The sequence below is a fragment of the Oreochromis aureus genome, linkage group 14 (genome assembly GCF_013358895.1).
Source record: "Oreochromis aureus strain Israel breed Guangdong linkage group 14, ZZ_aureus, whole genome shotgun sequence".
NCBI lineage: Eukaryota > Metazoa > Chordata > Actinopteri > Cichliformes > Cichlidae > Oreochromis > Oreochromis aureus.
This window is the reverse complement of record NC_052955.1, coordinates 1,745,925-1,768,756: the sequence shown is the minus strand read 5'-3', so window position 1 is coordinate 1,768,756 and position 22,832 is coordinate 1,745,925. Positions and strand designations below refer to the sequence as shown.

At 45.7% G+C, this 22,832-nt stretch overlaps 1 protein-coding gene across 1 annotated transcript in view; it reads left to right on the top strand.

Moving 5' to 3' along the window:
* Positions 1–20,983, top strand: part of ece2b (endothelin converting enzyme 2b) — a 38,504-nt gene extending 17,521 nt beyond the window's left edge. Inside the window, exons 2-19 of the mRNA XM_031751865.2 lie at positions 456–542; positions 2,948–3,083; positions 3,582–3,797; positions 6,797–6,921; positions 8,141–8,287; positions 8,572–8,637; positions 8,723–8,911; positions 11,960–12,102; positions 13,428–13,542; positions 15,024–15,134; positions 15,228–15,326; positions 15,572–15,649; positions 16,115–16,218; positions 17,302–17,412; positions 17,862–17,929; positions 20,091–20,281; positions 20,359–20,454; positions 20,756–20,983. Of these exons, the coding sequence (XP_031607725.2) occupies positions 456–542; positions 2,948–3,083; positions 3,582–3,797; positions 6,797–6,921; positions 8,141–8,287; positions 8,572–8,637; positions 8,723–8,911; positions 11,960–12,102; positions 13,428–13,542; positions 15,024–15,134; positions 15,228–15,326; positions 15,572–15,649; positions 16,115–16,218; positions 17,302–17,412; positions 17,862–17,929; positions 20,091–20,281; positions 20,359–20,454; positions 20,756–20,932 (2,259 nt within the window). The 3' untranslated portion in view covers positions 20,933–20,983. The remainder of the gene's footprint in view (positions 1–455; positions 543–2,947; positions 3,084–3,581; positions 3,798–6,796; positions 6,922–8,140; positions 8,288–8,571; positions 8,638–8,722; positions 8,912–11,959; positions 12,103–13,427; positions 13,543–15,023; positions 15,135–15,227; positions 15,327–15,571; positions 15,650–16,114; positions 16,219–17,301; positions 17,413–17,861; positions 17,930–20,090; positions 20,282–20,358; positions 20,455–20,755) is intronic.
* Positions 20,984–22,832: the final 1,849 nt, after the last annotated feature.

Here is a 22,832-nt window from a genome sequence, read left to right as displayed (position 1 = left end):
AACACTTTGGTGGTGAGAAGAAACCCCCTGACCCGTGGCTGTAGTGTGGACACGCATGTGATTCACTGAATTCCACCTGTTTTCTGTGCGTGCACCTGTAGGTCATTGGTTCAACAGCTTCCCCTTACATTTGTGATGAAAGCCATCCTTGAAACCAAAAAACAGGCTCCAGGGAACAAACATGTTTGTGACAGTTATCCACGTCTGTGTGCAGCGTGACTGCAGGTCAGCTGTAACCCCACCCTGTCAGACCCAGCAGTGTTTCATGCGTCGATGCTGCAGCAGCTGAGCCAGGCTGAGAGGCTGGGCCTGTTTTAATGAAGGTTGATGATCATTTGGCAGCGTTTCCAGCAGCTCTGCTCTGTGTTTCCGCTCCGCAGATTCAATTTTCTCGGCTGATTTCTTATTTATGCGTCAGCGTGCACGTGTCTCACTGCCTGCCTCTCTCTCTGCAGATGTCCAGCTATAAGCGAGCGACCCTGGAGGAGGAGGAGGTGTCCGACGCGCCGGCTGAGGCGGCCTCGTCTCCTGACAGAGTGGAGGTCAGTGAACGCGGCAAACACGGGTTTAAAGCGGTCACATGTACTGGAAATTCATTTTATTTGTAAAGCTCAGATCGCAGCGTCAGTCGCATCACAGCGAGGTCGCGACCTCAGCGTTACAGAGAGAGCAGCTCTGAGTGACAGTGGAAACCTCTTTAAGCCTTTTAACTGGTCCCAGGTGAAGTCCTGGACCCAGTGTCATCAATCCCCCACGGGCAGGTCTTTGGAGGGTCAGACTGAAAACCCAACAGGGCCCCGCAGTGTGAGTCCACCACCAACAAAGAGAGGAGCAGCAGGGGGTCTGGAGCGCCGCCAAAGAGGCTGCTGGGGAACACGGCTTATTTTGGCAGCGAGCGGAGGACAGAGCGTTCAGACACAAACTTCTGGCCCCACGTCTGCAACCTCTTAACATCCATCAGGCCTGTGGTGAACCACGTAGGCTTCCAGTTACGTCACAGTGTAAGCACATGCTAAACAAGCAGGAAGAACTGCTGCAAACATGAAAACCCAGCATCTAAGACAAAAACTGAGTATCAGTGTGAGCAGCTTCATCCTGCAGCTCAGTGTGAAGCAGCTCTCTGGCACCTCTGTGAGGATCTTCAGGAGATCTCAGGGTAGGGCTGTGCGATATGACCAAAATCTCATATCCCGATATTAAGACATCTATCGTCCGATAACGATATAAATCACAAAAATGTAACATTTTCTGTAAATTCTGTGAATGTCGGGCAGCTCGACTTATGAAGTGTTTCCAGCTGGGCGTCGCGCACCTGGAGTCGAGTGTTTTAACAGATGCATGAAACGATACATTTTTAGACATAAGTTGTAACGGCTGCCGTTTTCTTTGTGAGTATTTATTACACGGCGTGCTGCGGGGAAAAGCCTGTTCTAACGTTTGAGTCTAAGGTTTATTTTTTAGCACCTGGCGGCTCTTTTTTGCTTCTCATCTGTAAATACTCTGCATCTTTCACGTGATTCAGTTTATTTTGAAAAGTCTCAACAGGATCTTGAGCTTTATTGTGAAAGGTTTATGTGGAAAATAAACAAGCGGACACTGAGAGAACTTTAGGAAATTAATATAGCCACTACAGTGACCATCAAAATAATGAAAAAAAATTGCCGTAAACAGTTTATTTTGCGACACCATGAAACAAACGATAGATGTTTTTATATCGTCATCTGATATATATCGTTATATCGAACAGTCCTGTCTCAGGGCCTCCTGAAGGACATTCAGAGCTCTTGTTTGGATGTTTCTGCCTTTGCTCTGTGCTCTGTCAGGATGATCCCACACTGCTTCAGTGGTGCTGAGGTCCACGGTCATGTGCTTTTCTATCCACCTGTGCTGGATAGCATTGTCATCACATTGAAGCTGGTTCTCTGCTAACCAGAGACAGCCCAGGGTCATCTGCTGAGGTGACACAGGTCAGAGTTCATGTTCCTGTGAAAATGGTCAGGTATGAGGACCGGACTGCAAATGAGTGAAAAAACATCCGACGAGAACTTTTTCAGCGAGCCGGAGAACTCAAGAGTGCTCAAGAGCACTTCAGAACCTACAGGAGAGTCTGACTGCCGGCAAGCAAAGTATAAATAAATGATTGAAGACTTTTGCACAATGCTGAGCATCTATAAATTAGTTTAAAATGAGGATATGTAACATTAGAACGTGGAGACGGTGCGGCCTCATTAGCTTCGTGTCCAGAATGTTAGCCGCCCGGTCGTTCGTCATTATCAGGACCTTGATTACTGTGGATGTGACTGAGAGGTTACACAATAATTAAAAATAGAAAATAAATCACATCAAACTATTTGGAGCATGAAATGGCAAACAGTCTCTAATGACTCTGCAAATGTGGACGTTTGATCTGCAGCCTTGGTTTGTTAACTTGTTGCACAAATGTGAATCAGCCTGAAGTCAGGCCGACCTGCTTCGTGTGCTGGAGCAGCCGCTAGGTCACGCGTCCCTGCAACTCTCTGATTAATGTGCTGCGCTTCCACGGCAGCACAAAGAAAACACATTCAGTACTTTGAAGCTTCTGAAGTTGAAGGTGCTGAGGTAAACTTCATAGCAGCTCCAGTGTGATCCTACAGGTGGCGTCACTCATCCCTGTGTCCACATACATCCATGTATAATCCCAGTAAATGGTAAACAGACTTTTTCCTGACCACAGGTTCATACAGTGATGCATGCATTGTGGGGCATTATCCTGACACTGTGACCTGCAGACTGAGGATAAACTGCAGATCTTGTGGTCAGCGCTCTAACTTCACCACAGCTCATCTCAAAACAGGATTCAGAGACTTTCCAGACTAAGATTTGAAGACTGTTTTCCTAGATGTGGATTTGAGCTTAAAAATGAACATTACCTGGATGATGGATGGATGACACCGTCTTTGTGTCTCAGGTGGGCTTCAGGAAGGGTGGTGTGGACATCCTGGGGAGGAGGACTCAGCTGGAGGTCCTGCTCTCAGTCCTGCTGCTGGCTGCCCTCCTGGCTCTGCTGGCCTGCCTGGTGGTCCTGGGACTCGGCTTCAGCTCAGGTGATGTATCCCTCCTTCACTCCTCTACCTCCTTTTTCCTTCAGTTCTTGCCTCCTTTCCTTCCCCCTTTCTGTGACCATCTCTTTCCCTTCTTGCTTCCTTCATGTTGGTTTCTGTTCCTGCTCCTCCTTAACCTTCACACCTTTGCTTTTCCATCTTTGTGTCCTCCTTTCCTTCCCAATGCCGCCTCAGCCTTTCCTTTTTTCCTGTCTCCACCTTTCCTCTCTTTCCCTCCTCACCCACCCTATGGATCGTTCCCATGCCTCCTTTCTGTCTTGTGTTTCTTTGTCTCCATCTCTTTGCTTTTCCATTCTCTGACTTTTCTGCTTCCTCTCTGTGTATTTATCTTTTCTGCCTCCATAATAACCTTCATGACGTCCTCCTGACTGTCCCTACGACGTCACCCCCCCACCTCCGTGCTGCCTCCTCACCATTTCTCATAATCACAACTCTTTTCTTTGACTTTGAGTTTTTTTTCTCACCCATGATGCTCTGCAGACAGTGGGCGTGGCCTGTGTCTGTCAGAGGCCTGTGTCACTGTGGCCAGTCAGATCGTGGAGGCGATGGACCGCAGCGCTGACCCCTGCCAGGACTTCTACCAGTTTGCCTGCGGAGGCTGGATGAGGAAGAACCCGCTGCCTGACGGACGCTCGCGCTGGTCCACCTTCAACAGCATCTGGGAGCAGAACCAGGCGCTGCTCAAACACCTGCTGGGTACGGCGGCGGGCGGGGGTGTGTGTGCAGAGATCATTAACTAGCTAATGGTCTCGCTGCTGGCTTCACTTTGTTAACACTGTGACATTCACATTACTCACACTCTCATTACACATACATATAGGATCTTGGGGGTGGGCACGCTACACGGCATCCAGAAGACCATCAGGGTGTACACCTCACCCCTGGCGTCGTTGCCCACCTCTCAATTTTAAATACACGTAGACATTGAGGGCTGTCAGGAGGGGATATGCGCTTACCTGCTGCTCTCTGGCAGGTAGCTCCGTGCCCTCCTGGGTTTTAAATGCACCTTAGAACACACATACATCAACACTACATATGAGCAGGTGGAGGGAGGTTTGGAGTCTTCTCACACCCCCGTTCTCTGCAGCCTGTTGGGGCGGGGGGGCTGGGAGGAGGAGTTGGCCATCCGACTGGGGTCTGGAATGTGGGGCCTCCCTGCTGCTGCGGAGTCGGGGCGGTCTGCTTCTCTCCACCCCAGGGAAAAGGGTAACACTACCTGGGTCTGGGTACAGTTTTCCCCTCCAGGGGCAAGGGTACCTAGACCCGGGGCTTAGAGTACGCTTGGGGAGAGTGATTGTGTGTACAGTGTCTCTTTATGTCTGTCTCCACGTTGGATGAGTGTTGAGTAATTGCATATGAGAGCATGAGGGTGGGAATGGATGTTTGTATCTGTGTGTGCCTGTATGTCTGTGTCTATATGTCAGGTTGGGTATCAGACGCCACCTCTCTGGGGACATCTCAGGCCCTCCAAGGTTTGGAGGCCTATCTCCCCCCACCACTTCCCCTGCCAGTGGCAGACGCCCTCAGACATCGGTGCGTTGGTGGTTCTTTGTGTCCGGGGGTGGGCGTCCAGGTACACACTGGCTCACTCCTGGTGGCTGCTTGTCGGGGCCTGGAGCCTGGGGCTCGCTCGGGCCACTTCGGGGGTGGGGTGCCCTCGGCCTCTCGGCCTGGGGCTCGGTCACTCAGGCACAGCTGGCTGCCGGCGGAGCTCACAGGCACGTCACTGCAACTAGAGCTGGGCGATATATCGAGTTTTTTAAAAATATCGATATATTTTTATACGAGATATAAGATGTGACAATATCCTTTATATCGATATAGTCTGTGTTACGTTATAATTATAGTTGCGGAGCCGCAAATTTGCCTCTCTTTCGTCCACTTTTGTCTTTACGCAACGTTACTCGACCTCGCCTCCTTCACTGAACACAACCCCCTCCTCCCCATCGCTTCACCTGCAGGCAGCGACAAGATGGACACGGCAAATCTCCGTTAATGAGTTACTGCGCATCGCCCCGTGCGTGGGGCTGGACGGTGTCAACGTGTTAACGAGCTAACCACGCTAATGAGCTAGCCACGCTAACGAGCTAACCATGCTAACGCCATGCACGGCCTGAAATCCTTTCATTTTCTCAAAAGTTGGCTGCGCGCCTTTTGTATGAATTCTGGTTGTGCTTGATGACCGCTAAACGATTTTATGTGATACACAGCCTCAGCAATCTGTCAATAAATGTTTTAGTTCGACTTTTTGAAAGCTACGGAGCTGCACCGCTTGATGGATTGTCGGAGCATTACGGCTACCGAGGAGCCTCATGGAGTGATACGTACTGTGCTTCAACGTAATATTACCGTATTGTGTGTGTATAAGGACCATAAATGGCTCCTGTTCAGAGACATGGTTACTAAGCGGATTTCAAACTCCAGGCTGTCAGTCACGCAGTAGAAGTTGGGAACAGAGCAGCTGTGAAATCTGTCTTTGTTATTATGCTCAGCGTCTGTTAGTTTACATTTTGACTGCACAATTGTGAGCTCTTTGTTATGCTAAAAAAACCAACATAGTTTTCTTTTATTTATAGAGCATCATTATTTAATAAATGCTCATAATTTATTTTTGAGTAGTTTTTTTCATGTACATCTATGCTGTATGTTAATAAAAGTGCCTGTGTGACATCTGGGACACAGCTTTGACTAAGAACTCTCCTTTTGTTCTTACTTTATGGCTTTAAAAAAATATCGAGATATATATCTTATATCGCCATCCAGCTACAAAATATCGAGATATGAATTTTAGGTCATATCGCCCAGCTCTAACTGCAACCCCCCCTGGCTTCTGCTCCGCGGCTGCTGAGTGACGCCTCATCTGGGACTCTCCTCAGCTCTTTCTGGGATAGTGGCGCGGCTGCCCCTCTGTTGGTCTTCCTTGGTCTCTTGTGTTCTGGGGGCCTCTGGATGTCTGGAGTCTTGATCTCCTCCATACCTGCTTCATGCCCTGGAGGACGGGGCAGTGGCCCCCCACACCCTCTAGCAGATCATTACATGAAGGAACCTTTTAAATACAAGCACGCTCATGCTCACAGGTGTACACACGGGTGCTCACACACACAAACTACACCCTTTTTGGCTCCTATCTCAAAGCACACTGTGCGCTGTCGATCAACGTGCTGCACAATAATGTTTAATATTTAGTTTTTACACATAGATCATCGTGATGTTGTTTATTATATTGCTCTTCTTTTTTCTGCTTGTTTTCTCTTTTTTCTTTCTCAGCAGGTGATCCAGGTGATTGATATATGGATTTTTTGTCTGTTTGTTTTGTTTGTTTTTGTTTTTTGCCCTTTATCACCGTCCCTCTTCTCAGCTGTTTTTCTTTCCCTCTTTCTTTCTCCCCTTTCTTTTCCCCAGTCAAGTCTGTCCCAAGCAAGTGAAAATAAAATAAAATAAACAATAAAAACAAAGGTGAATCAAATAGACCATTACGGCAAGGCTGGGATGGTCCATTTGGTAAAGTAAATCCGTTGGGCATCTTTCTTTGCCTTTAGATAATAATGCTGAGAGCCAAACGGGACAGGCAAAAAACAAAAACAAACAAAAAAATAAAACACTGTGAAACTTTACTGTTGCTGCATAAGACGAGCACACGGCCAGCTTTCTAAAGGTGGACTTCTTAGTTTTCAAAGTTTGTTTTCATTCTTTAGAGAACGGGACGTTTAACGGCAGCAGCGAAGCAGAGAGGAAGACTCAGTCCTACTACCTGTCCTGCCTCAACACCCAGAGGATCGAAGAGCTCGGAGCTCAGCCTCTCATAGACCTCATCACCAAGGTACAGCCTGTCACCATGGTAACTGCATCACTCAGGTAAATTTGCTCCAAGTGTTTAAGGTTGGAGGCAGCAGTGAGTGAGTTTGGAGGGTTTTTGTCCTGCAGAACGAATCGCAGGAGAAATGAGAGACTAACGAGGAAACAGAGACATTGTTTTCATCTCAGAAAAATGACTTTTTCTTTTGGACCGCCCTCAGGATCTTTGTGTTTGGTGGTGAAAATCCTTTTTAATTTATACAATACTGAGGATCTCTTATATGTTATCATAAGAAATTACCACAATGGTTTAATGTTGTGTTGTGACCACAGTCAAGCTGCTTAATCAAATTACCCCAAAGTAAAGGACACGGAGCGATCGGCTGAACTCTTAATGCAGAGGACAAAGTACACACACGGCAATGGGAACATTATTGTTCCATTTATTGCACATTTACTGTTGTAGCTCAGAAGCTTCCCATATCAAAACAAATCACAGAAATCTGCATGATTCAACACAAAGTGTGGGAAAAGCAAACATGTTATTCCATCGTGTGTTTTTAGAAACTTAATGAACACTATAAACATGATTGTTGGACCAATCAGCGTGTTCTCGCTCTGCTACTGCTTCAAACTTCCTGTTTGATCAGTTACAATAACATTTATTATTATAAAATAATAAAACTGCAAGTATTACAATAGTTTCACCTGGACCTTTTATCACAGGACTGTAGCAGCATCTTTGTGATAAATTTTGTAATATTTGTTTAAAATCTTTAGTTGGTTTTATTCCAGTTTTTTAACAGTTATTTCTTTTAAGCTTTTATTTTGAAGTAATCCTGTGCTTCCTTCCTGTGGAATGTTTCCTAATTGGAGTAAAATGAATCCTGGATGGAAACTGTTTAAATGTAGCAAAATCAATAATGAAGTATCATCAGTGTACAGGGTTAGAATTCTGTCTGTAAAAACGGAGAAGTGATAACTTCAGTATTACATTTTATTTTTACACTTTCATTTGTTTTTCCTTCCCACTGTCACCGAGTCCAGCTCAAAGAGGGGCACCTGATAGTTGGGTTTTCTTTGCTGTATGGTCCTCACTTTATCATCTACAACACGTTGAACTTTAGGTTTGCCATCAATATATTTACAGGAAATGGGATTTTGGATGACGGTGTTCTGTTTAACATCCAAGGATTTCCACGTTTCTGGTTTGTTATTCCAGTAAATATGTGAACTATGTGCAGATTGGAGGCTGGAACATGACGGGTCCCTGGGACAAAGACAACTTCATGGATGTTCTGAAGGTGGTCTCCGGTCCGTACCGAGCTCAGCCGTTCTTCAGCGTCGGAGTCAGCGCCGATCCCAAAAACTCCAACAGCAACGTCATTCAGGTGAAGCAGAAACACCTGGTGACACTTTCAGCCGATGAATGGACATCTGTCTCAGTAAAATGTTTCCTCTTTAACTTAAACTATTTAATACTGTTAGAATATATTTATGCTTCAAGCTTCTGCAGATGTGTTTGCTGTTTGACTCTTGAACTATTTTGGGAACATCTTAATATTTTTATCATTTTGAGTAGAGGCTGGACAGTATTTGTCTGCGACAGCAGAAAGAGAAGGTTTCAAATGACTTCTGTGCTGTCACAGAGTTACCATGTCGATCTCTTCTGCAGGTGGACCAATCAGGGCTCTTTCTGCCGTCCAGAGACTATTACCTTAACAAGACAGCCAATGAGAAGGTAAGAATACCTGGAGCGGTGTACCTCTTCCAGTGACATGTTGACTTTATTGAAGCTTAAATAGAATAAATCTGACTTCTTCCAGGTGTTGGTGGCGTACCTGGACTACATGGTGGAGCTGGGGATGCTGCTGGGGGGCGAGAGGAGCTCCACTCAGGCTCAGATGCAACAGATTATGGACTTTGAGACAGCGCTTGCCAACATCACCGTCCCACAGGACCAGCGGCGAGACGAAGAGAAGATCTACCACAAGGTCACCATCGCGGAGCTGCAGGTGAGGCTGGCGTCCTGATTGGTTTCTGTGTCTGGTTACATCACGGCCCTTTGTTACTGAAGGGGCCTAGTGATGTTTGGCAAACATCTGAAAGACGTGAGGTTTCAGAGCCTCTCCTCCCACGTCCAAGGTTATTTCCCCTGAAGTCGGACAGGAAGTGAATCTTTACCTGTGTGCACCCGGCTCGTCGCCGTTTCTGTTTTGAGCCGAGAGCTCTGGTCGTTTGAGTCACGAGGTCTGAGTCTACGTAGTCGCAGATGTGAACGGAGGCTTCAGTTCTTCACTTTGTATTGTGTTTGATTCGCTTGCACACACAACTGTCATGTTGTGAAACGGGCTCTGATAACACCGTCACATGTGCAGAATTCACTGTCAGCAAAATGTTTGCTTGAAATATTCAAAAAGTCACCGACAGGTTTAGAAAATCAAAGAGCTTCAGAGACGCGTCGAGCAGACGAAACCTGACTCTGACAGAATCAGTCGGACAACAGGTCATAGGTCACGGGCGGTGGGTGTCAGGGGTGATGGAGACAAACGGACGACTGACATGTTCATTAGTGTTTATCAGCGTGACGCTTGCGTGCGTTCTCTTTCCTGCTGCTAACTGGGTTTGGGTTCATCAGATCTGATCTCAGGTCAGATTACAGCGTTTGTTCTGCAGCGCTCAGACCGTGCGTTCGTGTTATGTCCTCGCGTTCCTCTGACGCGTCCTCCTGCCATCTTTGCGGTGGCCCCAGTAATACAGCAGACGTGTTTCATCGTCGGCGTTGTGGCTCTGATGTCGTGGCGGCGCAGCCTCTCTGCTGCAGCTCTCTGTCCTTCAGGGCTGCAGACGCTTCGGGGGTCCCCATGGCGACCGTTGCCATGAGTCGTTGCTATGTGACTGCATCTCTGAGAGAGGGAGGGAGGTTAGATAACAGGTTATTATATAAACATGGTTGATGTGAAGATGGAGGAGACCTCAGCAGTCTGGACTCTTCCTCCTCTTCGTCTCTTTTCTGTTTTTTGACGACATTCATTTTAATTCTTTTTGTAGGCTTTTTAGTTATTGTTTCAGATGCTTTGATTTTGCTTATTGAAGCATCTTAATTTATATTTTTTGCACCTTTTTTAATCGTTCTATTTTACAGTGTGAAATGAAGTGAAAATGAGACTCCCAAGAAGCTGATATATTTCCAGGGACTTGTTTAATCTGATAATTAGACGATCAAGAGAACAAAAGAACAGACTCTGCAGGCTGTAGAGTACTGTGCAAAGGTCTTGAGTCAATGAAAATAGGCAGAGTGATTTATTGAAACATATGAAATATAGCACATGAGACAAAAACAGAGTTTGTGCATTTCTAATGAGCTGAAAGTGAACGTTTGGTGTGAGCAGCTCTCTGTGGGGATCTTCAGTTCTCCAGGCTTCTTCTTTGGATGTTTCTGCCTTCTGTTCCCTGTCAGGATGAGCCCACACTGCTTCAGTGATGCTGAGGTCCGGCTCTGGGCAGGCCCATTTCTGACCAATAGAAATGAAGCTGCAGCCAATCAGAAGCTTTCCTGTATTCATGATGGCACTTTTCCGAGTTCATAAGTCATCGTTTTTAACAAAGATCTCCAACGCCACCGACTGACACTCAGCCCAAACCACGACTGAGCCAGACTCAGACTCTGTGTACTCAGTGAGTGTGCACAGGCCTGGCTGCTGTGTGTAGGTAACACAGGAAAGAAGGTAAAACTGGTGATTTGTGATCTGTTTATGTCAGAGATGCATCCGTGTTCCACTTATGCGCTGCAGTATTGTGGGGGTCTAGAGGCCCACTGCTCTGCTGTAGCAGGGTGAAATGCGGGGTACACCTGGCCCCATCCTCAGTCCGTCGCAGAGTAACGCAGACGCAGAAAGCCATTCATGTCCACATCTACGGCCAGTGTGGGAATGCGACGTAGCCTGACACGGGGCGGACAAACCCAATGACCTCAGCCGGCCTCAGACCCTAGATCCTGTTGCTGTGAGGACTGCTGGTCCGCTGTACACAACCTTATGGTGAAGTCCTGTTGTTTAGGGCCCTCTGCTGGTGGAAGATGGCTGTGGAAACTTTACGTGGGCTTCGCTGATCGGAGAGCAAAACGTGTCGAAGCTGTGAGCTGCTGCTTTCTGTGCCATTGTCTTAAAAAAGCCTCCGCTCGTTCGCTGTGGAGTGTTTCCTCCCCACAGAGTCTCCACACTTCAGTTTTTGACTTTCTGACTGTTTGAAGTTGAAGCAAAGCAGACAGCAGGGATTAGCTTTTCATCTCTGCATCTCCCCCCGGGTGGTGCAGTCTGCTCCCACACTGAGGATTACTGCTGACAGACAGGCAGCCCTGTTAAAAGCCCCACTGCTCTTTCTCACAGACAAACAGGAGCTGCTAAGTTTGAGATGGGCATGAAGTCAGTTTGCCTGTTCGTGAGTTGGTATTTGTGGATTCATCTGTGGAACGTAGCTCCAAATTATTTGTGGAAAATTTGCCTGTTTTTCGTACCGCAAATATAAAATATTCGCTAATTATTTTGAATTTATTTTTGTGACTAAGTTGTAAGATGAAATTATATTGTTTAGGGTGTTTTGGGTGATAGTTTGGGGTATATCTGGTCTCTAACCCCGGCAAACACAGAGTGCTCGAGTGTAAGGCCTTTATATGCAGAACAAACTGACAGTGTATCTACACCCTATGCATGCAAACACACTTGTGTACATATGTGTCCCTGTAAACACACATATGTGTGCATGCAGACGTCTATGATATAAACCTGCTGGCCTGCAGTCTCAGCCTCTTTAAACTCTGATGTCTCTGCTTTGGTCTTTGTGGTTATGTTTTTTTATTCTTTCTGGACGTTGGCGTCTCCTTTGGGATTCTCTGTTTTACTTCCCTCCTCTGTTCTTTTCCCAACACTGTTATCCTCCTGACTGGCTTCACCTGTGTCTCCTCGTCCTTCTTCAGATGCTCCTTTGTCTCATTTTCCCCGTTGATTGGTTCATTGCTGGGGTCAGTTTTATTGTGACGTGTCCCGATGTCTCTGCTTTTCCAGCTGCTGGCTCCAGCCATCGACTGGTTGGACTACCTGTCGTCCTCTCTGTCTCCTCTGGAGCTAAACGACACTGAACCCGTCGTCCTGTATGCCAAAGAGTACCTGCAGCAGGTGTCGGAGCTGATCAACAAGACAGACCGCAGGTCAGCCGCCATCCACTGCCCCACCCCCACAGAGACAACACACAGGTCTTATTGACATGAATTGTCAGACTGTGCTCTCTGATGAATGAAGTGCAGGTTTGAGCAGCGCCGTGACTCCCACTCAGAGACATTCATGTTCCCTTCAGGATGAGCTGTAATAATCATGATCAGCACCTCTTTGTTTAATGCCTCATCAGCTAACAGTGTGTGTTGTATCTGTGTGTATCAGCAGACGCACACAGATATAACTGCTGCCTTTTTATAAGCAAGTTTACTGATGAAATTAAAAAGTTGCTTCCAGAAACTTCAAAGATGTTTATGGTCACCTGTTAATTATAATAATCAGCTGTTCTGATCCTGAATTTTTAAAGCAAAATTTTCAGTGATTCCAAACATCGACTGTTTACAGCTGTGACACCTTTAAAGGCTCGTCTGGAGACGCGCTGGGGTTCACTATGAGCTAGCATTAGCAAGCACGTGTGCAGTCTACATCACTGACACCATTAATTATTAACCAGACAAATTTTTTGTCAGGTAAATGCATTTAAAACCTTCCCTGCCCTGAACAATTTCAACCTTAAAGCTTAAATAGGTGAACGATAAAACAGTAGTTCAGTTGTGTGAGGTATGCACACTGCTGTGAAGCCGGACATTTGAGCACAGGTGTCTGTGGGGAGGCCCTGCGACAGACTGGCGACCTGTCCAGGGTGTACCCTGCCTCTCGCCCTATGACAGCTGGGATAGGCTCCAGCGCCCCCCGCGACCCTGAAAAGGATAGCGGAAGCGAATGGATGGATGGATGTCTGTGGGGACTGACTCACTGCTGCAGCCTGAGAAATGAGAGGGTTAACTTTAGAAATATGCACAGATAAAAAAGCCAAATCACACACCAGCTAAAGATATGAAGCTAAATAACTGTGAAACAGAAAATAGGATGAGTACGATTTCTAAAGGAATAACTTCTCGAGTACAATCTTAAAGAATGAACGTCAAAAAATAATCAAACACCTATGTCTGTGTTTACGTGCGTCTGGTGCAATACTATTAGCAGAACAACACTGACTGCTCAGTTCTGAAAGCTCTAAATTAAACCTGTACAAACTTATCATTCACCAACATGTCCCACAGTGACGTAGACCCTGGCATGCTTCCTGCCCCTGCGTGCCCTTCCACTGCGTGCCCTGCCCTGTTTGCCCTACCCCTGGCATGCTTCCTGCTCTGCTTTCCCTTCCCCTGCTTGCCCTGCCCCTGCTTCTCCTGCCCTGCTTGCCCTACTTATTAAATCTGCCTGGTTGGTGTGTAATTGGAAGTGTGTGTGTCTCCAGTCTGCTGAACAACTACATGATGTGGACGTTGGTTCAGAAGAGCGTTGCCAGTCTGGACCAACGCTTCGAGAACGCTCAGGACAAACTGCTGGAGAGTCTGTATGGAACAAAGAAGGTACTGAAGCTTCAAATACTAGTGCCACTGCTGCTGATAAACACATTAGTGTTAGTGCTGCAACTGGTAATCCTGCTAAAGTCAGAAAGACGACTTAACAAGTTGCATACTGGAAAACTTCATGTGCCGCAAACATTGTTTTATAAATATAAGCTGTAATATGGTGTCTGGGTTCCAGCCAGTCGGTGCCCTTCAGGTAGAGTGATATTCTACCCTCCAGGTTGTTTTAAGGCAGTGGTTCCCAAACTTTTTTTTGCCAGGCCCCCCTTTTTTACAAGAAAAATGTTCGCGCCCCCCCACCTAACCCCCTTTTTTTCCTGTGTAATAATATTCAACATTGCTGTCAATACATTTTCAAAAATGTCTCTCTGTGCAAAATGGGTTTAAACACATAAACAGCTGTGGGATGCTGTTTGTCCGTGATTTGAACCGGGGAACAAATTACGGCAGGATCAGCCTGATATTATTTGTATCCCGCTGTAACTTTACTGTTAGCTCACATCATGTTAGCTCTTGATTTTTAGTTCACAAACACTTCTTGTAATAACTAACTACTCCTGACATTTAATGTCAGGAGTAGTTAGTTATTACAAGAAGTGTTTGTGAACTAAAAAAATCAAGAAATGGGATCCTGTTTGTCCGTGATTTGAGAGCCAGCGCTGCTCCCGACGCAGGGAAACTAATTTTGCAGGGGAGACCTACCTTGGCACTTGTGCAGGTGAAGCCAAAGGGAAGATATGCTTCACCATATTTTCCTGTCTTTGGCTTGGAAGGAAGTTGGTTTGGAAACATATTTGGCGATGCTTCATCTCCTGCTTTGCGTTTGTGTGGGAGCCCCGTCAAAAACCTGTCCACAGTGTCCAAGCGCTCTTTTTCTTTTTCTTTTTTTTTTTTCTTTTCATACCGCGCCCCCCCTGCAATGGCTCTGCGCCCCCCCTAGGGGGCGGGCCCCACACTTTGGGAACCTCTGTTTTAAGGAATACTTAAAACAACCTGGAAACAGCTATCAGTGTGTTGTTTAAACACTCTGACGATAAAATACTGTGCATCGTAATTAAAATTCTTGTTGTTTTCCTGTTACAACTTAGACACACGCCAACACGAGAAACTCAGAGCTGGTCTGATCGTTACTAAGGTCATGTCTGAAAGCATTCACTCGTCCTGGGGGTTACAGTTTTTTTTACTCACTGTTTTTTACTGGAAAGTACTTTGGTCGACCATGTTGTTTTTAAAGTGCTCTATAAATAAAGTTGGATTGAATTGGTTAGCTCACGCTTAGTTTCATGTGTTATGCCAAGGAAGGAAGTGATACCTTAGTTGGTGCCAACTGGTTCAATCATTCAGGACTGGTTTCAACATGCAGCTGCTTCTTTATGCTAATACCAATCTGTAGCAGGTTAACTGCTTCTAACTGATTATGGACTCACCTGCTCTGGTCTAACTGGGCCTAGGAGTTTGTAACTGCATGTGTTTTGTCGTAGTCCTGCACCCCGCGCTGGCAGACCTGCATTGGGAACACTGACGACACCCTGGGCTTTGCGCTGGGAGCGCTGTTCGTCAAGGCAACGTTTGACAAACAAAGCAAAGAGATCGTGAGTCACTGAGCAGGCCCTGCCTTCGGAAACTTCGTAATGAGGTCTGATTGAGGTCTGGTTGGTTTGAGCTCACTCGCTCATCTCTTACAGGCTGAAAAGATGATCAACGCCATCCGGTCGGCGTTCAAAGAAGCGCTAGACCAACTCAGCTGGATGGACGACCAGACGAGACAGGCTGCAAAGGACAAGGTCCACACAGACACACAAACACAGCGCATATGCAACTTAAAGTTTGTACACCTGGGGTGTTGAAATGTGGGAGAAAGAAAATGTTGGTGATGGTTAGGTTTACAGATGGGTTAGGCTACCTGAGCTGAGCTTAAAGTGTTCACTGTAAATAATATTAACAGAACCAGGAAAAGAGGCAGAAAAAGGCTGAAAGTTGCACCTGCAGGAAAGGTTAAAGACTGATTTGTCTGTGTACTCCTCGTTAGGCAGATGCAATCTATGACATGATCGGATTCCCAGAATTCATCCTGGACTCCAAGGAGTTGGACGATGTTTATGACGGGGTGAGTGAACACTGCTAAACATCGCTCAGACCTCTGCAAACCAACTCAAGTAAGTGATGGTGGTTATCCCGCCCCTGATCCCAGAGAGCCAATCAACAGCCAGACCTGGAAACATGACACGGTGTCACAGGGCTTTGAAGTGGCAGCACCAAGAAGTGCTCCAAGAAAGACGACTGGTGGTAATCAGTCGTCTGCACAGTGCACGCTGAGGGTTTAAACACTGTGAAAACCATCCTAAATCAGATTCAGGACTCCAGCGGTGTCTCCATCCATTCTGCTGACGCCTCAGGTCCATGTTTGGCAGTTCTGAAATTGTTACCTCGCTTCGTGCAGTATGACGTTAATGTGGGTGTAATGGTGCTCTCTGCATACGACTGGTCGAGATTCACAATGTTTGGGTGGTGCTGTGCTGCCCCCTGCTGTTCGCCTTCATGTATTCTAACAGCTTGGGTCTGTGTGTTTCAGTATGAAGTGTCAGACGACAGCTTCTTCCAAAACATGTTGAACTTCTACAACTTCTCTGCTCGAGTGATGGCCGACCAGCTGAGGAAGACTCCCAACAAAGACCAGTAATGCTCACGTGCATCAGTGCACCACAGATGTCACTAATACACGCCGAGGAGGAGGCGCAGCTACACACATATACAGACGCACACGTCCTCAGCGGTTGTACTCACAGTGTAACGCAGTGTAACCATCAGTTTATATTATTTATATTGTTTTACCAATTTAAACCTACACATCAAAGACTTTTAGTTAACAAAATGACGGGACCAGAGCTCGCATTAAAAACAGGGTGGATGGAGGATTTTCACTATTTTATTTATGAGGTCAGAGGTAACGCTGTGCGCTCAGTCTCAAGTCTTTAGTTTCTCATGTACATGTTTGGGAAAATGAATTGGCTGGCCCCGGTAAAGGTCAAAGGTCAGGTCTCAGAGAGAGCACACCTGTGGTTTAAACCTGACGTATTTGTAATGTGAGGTTTTAAACTGAATCAGATGCATTTGTCCCTTCGGAGTCACGTATGAATGGTGTTACAGAAGCACTGAAGATAAACACGGATGAGGTTTCCCGGTCAGGGACAGTTCTCCAGGTGACACCGAGCTGACTCTGACTGGCACTGAACTACGCTTATGCTTCCATCAATATGTGAAACCGCGGCTGGAGGCGGGCTGTGTAAAATACCAGCTTATTCAGTATATTTGTATCATCTGTGTTTGATACAATTCATGGTTGATGACGAGATATCCCAGGACCAAACGGGATCGATGTACATGAGGCTGACATTGCTCGTCTTGGTGCTGATTGTTGCAAAGGGGAAAGGTTATCTTTGTAGTTTAGCGCAGAGCTAATCCTGTCATAATCATAAGGTCCACACTCGTCCACACTGTTTCGAGTATGTGCAGAGAGTCGTAGTGGTTTTTATAGATCTACCAACAGATTAGCTGGTGTTTGTGCTGGAAGAGCAGCTTTGGTTCACATCACAGCTGCTCAGTAACTCGTCTTTGCTGAGATTCGACACTTTGCAAATACGATCCCTGAACATTTATACAGCATGGCTGGACCGCAGATTAACTCCTCTTCCTCCTCTTCCTTTCTCTCTTCCTGTCCTCCTCCTCCCAATCCTTTCCTTGTTTCCTTTCCTCCTCCAGGTGGAGTATGACTCCTCCTACAGTTAATGCCTACTACATGCCCACTAAGAACGGCATCGTCTTCCCTGCTGGGATCCTGCAAGCTCCCTTCTACGCCCACGACCACCCCAAGTCTGTTTACCTCAGTATCTACCTGTCCATGCGTCCACCTGTCTGTCTGTCTGAGACTTACAACATGTTTTATTACAATAAGCAAAGTTAAAATTTGTGCTTTACATGTTCTTTTCTGCAGCTTTCACACTCTTCAGGATGCTGTTTGCTTTTATTGTTGTTGTAATGAGCTTTGCTGACTGTAGGGGCGCTGGCAGGACTTTAGACTTTCAGTTTGTGGGTGTGGCTTAAAGCATCACTGAGTTTGGGTATAAAGTTCTGATTAAGTGCTGATCCGGTCATCAGCACCATGTATGTGTGCGTACTGTGAATATATAAAAATACTAAATTATAAACTTCAAAAAAACTTATTTTTTATAAAAAAAACCCTTCCAGACAAATCGCAGCTTCCTGTTTCTGGACTCGGTGTGTGGGTAAACGTTTTGACTGCTGTGTGTTTGTGTTTTCAGGGCACTGAACTTTGGTGGAATTGGGGTGGTGATGGGCCACGAGCTCACGCATGCCTTTGATGATCAGGGTGAGTCTGATCGCGTCCGTTTCACTCCAGCTCATAACTGATTCACTGCGCTCAGGCTGGGCGTGACGGTGTGTTTATTCTCAGGTGGGATGATTATTAACGGACGACTGAGGATCCGACACCCGACTGTCGTTCCCGTCGTGCCGCTTTGAAGTCTGATTGAAGTCGGCTGCCCGGGGCGCACGTGCAGCCGACGTGTTGTGATGTGTTGTCAACACAATACTCGTCATAATCACAAACAGAGAGCAACAGAATTATCATAAATCCAGTAACTCCAAAAACATTAATAACCTCCGGCCTCTTCAAAAATGTCAACATCCACCAGTCTCGATCAGTATGGCACTTTTAAATGTCCGCTCTCTGTCTTTTATTATTAATGATTTAATTTTAGATAATAAACTTGGCTGTTTATTTTTAACTGAAACATGGCTGGGCTCGGACGCACCAGTTGTTCTCACTGAGGCCTCCCCACCAAATTTTAATTTCTCCTTTTCTATTAGAAGTGGGACTGCATCTTTAACCAACAACACACTCACCACCAAACACATTTTATTTGATCATTTTACCACTTTTGAATTCCACGCTCTTGTTTTTAGCAGCCCTCCAGTTTTATCTGTCACATTTATAGACCACCTAAAGACAGTGCTGCTTTTATCAAGGAATTCTCAGAATTTTTAACAAACATACATTCAAAATATAACATGATAATTCTAACCGGTGATTTTAACCTGCACATAGATAATCCTTCTGACTCTGCATCAAAAGAATTCTTAAACATTCTTCACTGTATGGATTTTACCCAGCACGTCACGCAGCCGACTCACAACAGAGCACACACTCTGGACCTGGTCATCACCCATGGGCTGTCCACCAGTGTGTCCTCTGTTGTTGACTTAGCTGTCTCTGACCACTACTGTGTGTTTTTTAACATCACCGGTTTTATTCAGCGGGAGACCTCGGTGCGAACTGTGAGGAGGCGCTATCTAACCTCTGAAGTGGCTGCAAATTTTACCAGGGTTTTAGACCAATGCCCCCCTGTGATTCTACCTGCACCCTGTGATTTTATTTTTAATCATTTTAACAGCAAACTGAAGAAAAGCCTTGACTCTGTTGCTCCACTCACCACCAAAAAGATTAACGTAAAACGTGTATCACCCTGGAGAAACGAAGAAGTCAAAACACTCAAAATAAATTGCAGGGCAGCAGAAAGGAGATGGAGGAAAAATAAAAATGGAATCAACCATCAAATATTTTGCGAGCAACTTAAAATGTACAATAATACACTCAGGAATTCAAGAAATTCATACTTCGCCAAAATAATCAGTAATAACAAAAATAGTCCCAAGGTCCTCTTCTCCACCATAGATCATTTATTTAACCCTGATTTTAACAGCTCCCAAAGAACCCCACAGACTCACTCTGTGAGCAGTTTGCAGACCACTTCAGGGGAAAAATCAACACCATCAGATGTGATATTTTATCTTCTCGTGTTATGATTTTAAACACATCTGAGGGCTCGACTGTACCTGAGGAGACACTGGACAGCTTTGTCCTGGTTAATGCTGAGAACCTTAGGAAAGTTTTCTCCACAGTGAGACCCACCACATGTCTTTTAGATCCAATCCCCTCTTCACTTTTTAAAACACTTTATGGATTTTTTGAAGCGGAGCTTTTATACATGATGAATTGCTCTCTTCAGTCGGGTGTCTTCCCTGCTGCCTTTAAAACGGCGGCGGTGAGGCCCCTTCTGAAGAAGAGCAATTTGGATTGCAATGATTTTAATAACCACAGACCTGTATCCAACTTACCATTTTTAAGTAAAATTTTAGAAAAACTTGTTGCAGTCAGCTGAGACTGAAGAAGTCACTTGGATGAGTGACGAAACGTTTCTCCCACAAAACGCTACGTCCAGATGAACAGATTCAACTTTTGGAGATTTACTTTCCTGGATGATTGAGCATGCATCAAGACATAATTTAAGCTAATGAGCTGGAACTAAATCATGTTTAACGGGAGCCTAAAACAGGCTCAGGCTCCAAACTGGCACAAAAACAGGAGCGTTAAATGATTGGAGAACCAAACTATCTTCACCACGGACGGTAATCCTGATTACCTCAAGAAAGTACCAACACAGCTGCAATGTGGTCCTTGTGTCCATCAGGTCGTGAGTATGATAAAGAGGGAAACTTGAGGCCGTGGTGGCAGAACTCGTCCGTGGAGGCGTTTCGTCAGCGGACCGAGTGTATGGTGGATCAGTACGGCCACTACACCGTCAACGGCGAACACATCAACGGAAAACAGACACTCGGAGAAAACATCGCTGACAACGGGGGGCTAAAGGCCGCGTATCACGTGAGTAGGAACACAAACTGCTGCAGTAACAGGTCAACACCTCCCTCTAACCCGAGTGTTGGTGTTTTCCTCCTAAGGCCTATCGGTCATGGATCCAGGGAAACGGAGATGAGAAAAGACTTCCTGCTGTCAACCTGACCAATGACCAGCTCTTCTTCGTTGGATTTGCCCAGGTGAGACGCTGCAGACAAACCAAGAAGCTCAGTAATTTGTTTTTTTCAGTTAGAGATCTAGACCGCCAACCCTAAATAGGATTTGTTCATTCAACTCAGAAAATGTCAAACGCCATCCGTTTCCTGTTACCGCTGGTGTCCCCCAGGGATCTGTCCTCGAACCTGTCCTCGAATTAGTCATCTACTTACTGTTGCACAAAGGAAGTAGATGATTGTGAGACATTTGATTTGAAAGATGAAAGAAAATGCTGTATCGAGATTTGTCCCATCTCAGCAGATTTCTGTTGTTCTGTTCTTTTAGGTGTGGTGCTCAGTTCGGACACCAGAGAGCGCTCACGAGGGCCTGGTGACCGACCCCCACAGTCCTCCCCGATACAGAGTCATCGGCACGCTCGCCAACTCTCCGGACTTCAGCCGCCACTTTAACTGCCCTGAAGGGACACCCATGAATACGGGGAAGCGCTGCGAAGTCTGGTAGTCAGACTTGAAAGGACCAGCTCGGGGTGGTGCAGGAATGGGGGGGGGGGGGGTCAGTCTGTCAGCTGATGGGTTGACAGACTCGTTAGTGTCTTAATTAGAGTTCAGGTTCTTGGGGGGGGGGGCAGGTGTAATCTTCAGCTTCAGTTAATCTGTAACTTAGTGACGATCAGACTCACTTCCTGTGTGGAAACTAAACGGACTCGGTGGACGTCACACAGACACGAAGGACTGACGAGGTAGAAGAACCCACGTGGGCGGTGTCGATGATTCCTGCTTTTATCACTGTCATTGATTAATAATGTTATTAATGGGCTTTGGTTGGTGTGTGTGTGTGTGTGTGTGTGTGTGTGTGTGTGTGTGTGCGCGCGCGTGTTGTCCATTGTGTGGAAGAGCTCTATAATTCCGCCTCCTATGACATCACTGATGACCTCATACAAAGTTGAACTGTTACATAATCAGTCATGGCTGTGTGTGTGTGTGTGTGTGTGTGTGTGTGTGTGTGTGTGATTGGCCACTCAGTTATTGAGGAAGCTTTCGTCTCATTGGCTGGAAGGTTTTCAGTTTTAGGGGTGTAGATTAGGATTAAAGAGAGGAACGAGGGTTTCGTGGGTTATTTATGAGGTTTTAAGCATTTAAACACTTTTTCTCAGATTTATCTCCTCGATCCGTTTCTTGTGTAGATAATCTGTCAGAGTCCTTTGTCCAAATTGAATCCACGCTGTAACCACTGTCTTACGCTAAATTAAGACAGATGTGATATATTTTAAAAGGTTTTCCATCATTTTGTAATCTATTACAACCCTTTAATGAGTCTGTCGAGGATTGCCTTAAAGCCAGCGTTATCTTTAGGTAACACAGAGCATAGCTCACCTTCCAGTTTGCACAGTTTAACCGACTCACTACGTTAATGCTCTGCAACCACTAAGTAACACACTGTTATCAGGAGACAGCCTCACTTCCAGGTAAAGGCCAGTGTCAGTGAATCAAACAGTGAGTAGAGAGGAAACAGCTTAAAACCAAAACCTGATCCTAAAACTGAGTTTTTCAAAATATTTCAAAATAAAATGCCCTCCAAACACAATCCTATATCTCACAAAAATAGACGATTTATTTGCATGGTGTTTTGGTAGTTCATCTTTATCAGGTAAACGGGGAACCTCTGAACATCTACCACGTCACAGTGGTCTGGTTCACATGCAGCTCCACATAACCAGTTTTCACCCATTTGCCAACAAAACAACTTAAAACAGAAGAAGTGGGAAATATACGCTGGTGGGTGAAACTGGGCGTGTTGAGTGTGTGGGCCGCTGGTGAAATGGTGGATGTTTAGAGCTTAGTGACACGGGAAGTAGTGGAAGTCAATCAAATTTCCCAGTTTTATTTGTTTCTAATGTTTTATAATAACTCAAGTTTGCTGTTTCAGACACTAGTTATAGAAAGAATCATAAATATATAAAAGTATAATGAAGTAAAGCTCACAGGACTGCATTTCAGATACAGTTTGTGCAACCAGTGAAAACACAAAACTGGAACACTTTATCATGAAGCTAACATTTCCAGTCACGATAAAACTATAAAAATAAAACATGATCTCCACAATGAGCTAAGAAGCTCCACATACTCCTAATGTACTAGTATAGATATCAAGCTACATGCAGTCATGTTTGTAGCCTTCAGATTTTTTTATTATTATGTATTTAAATGATTTTCTATAGTTTTAAGCCATTCGGTGCGCAGGGAATGTGATTGGCTGTAAGCTTGCTGATGTAACGGCTTCTCTTGTCACAAACCATTTGCCTGATCTTTGAGCGAGTCAGTGAGCAGGAGTCTGTCCTTGAAGCTCTGCATCGGTCTTTCCCACTCTTTCATTGCTTGAAATAATCGGCTGCTCACTGAGC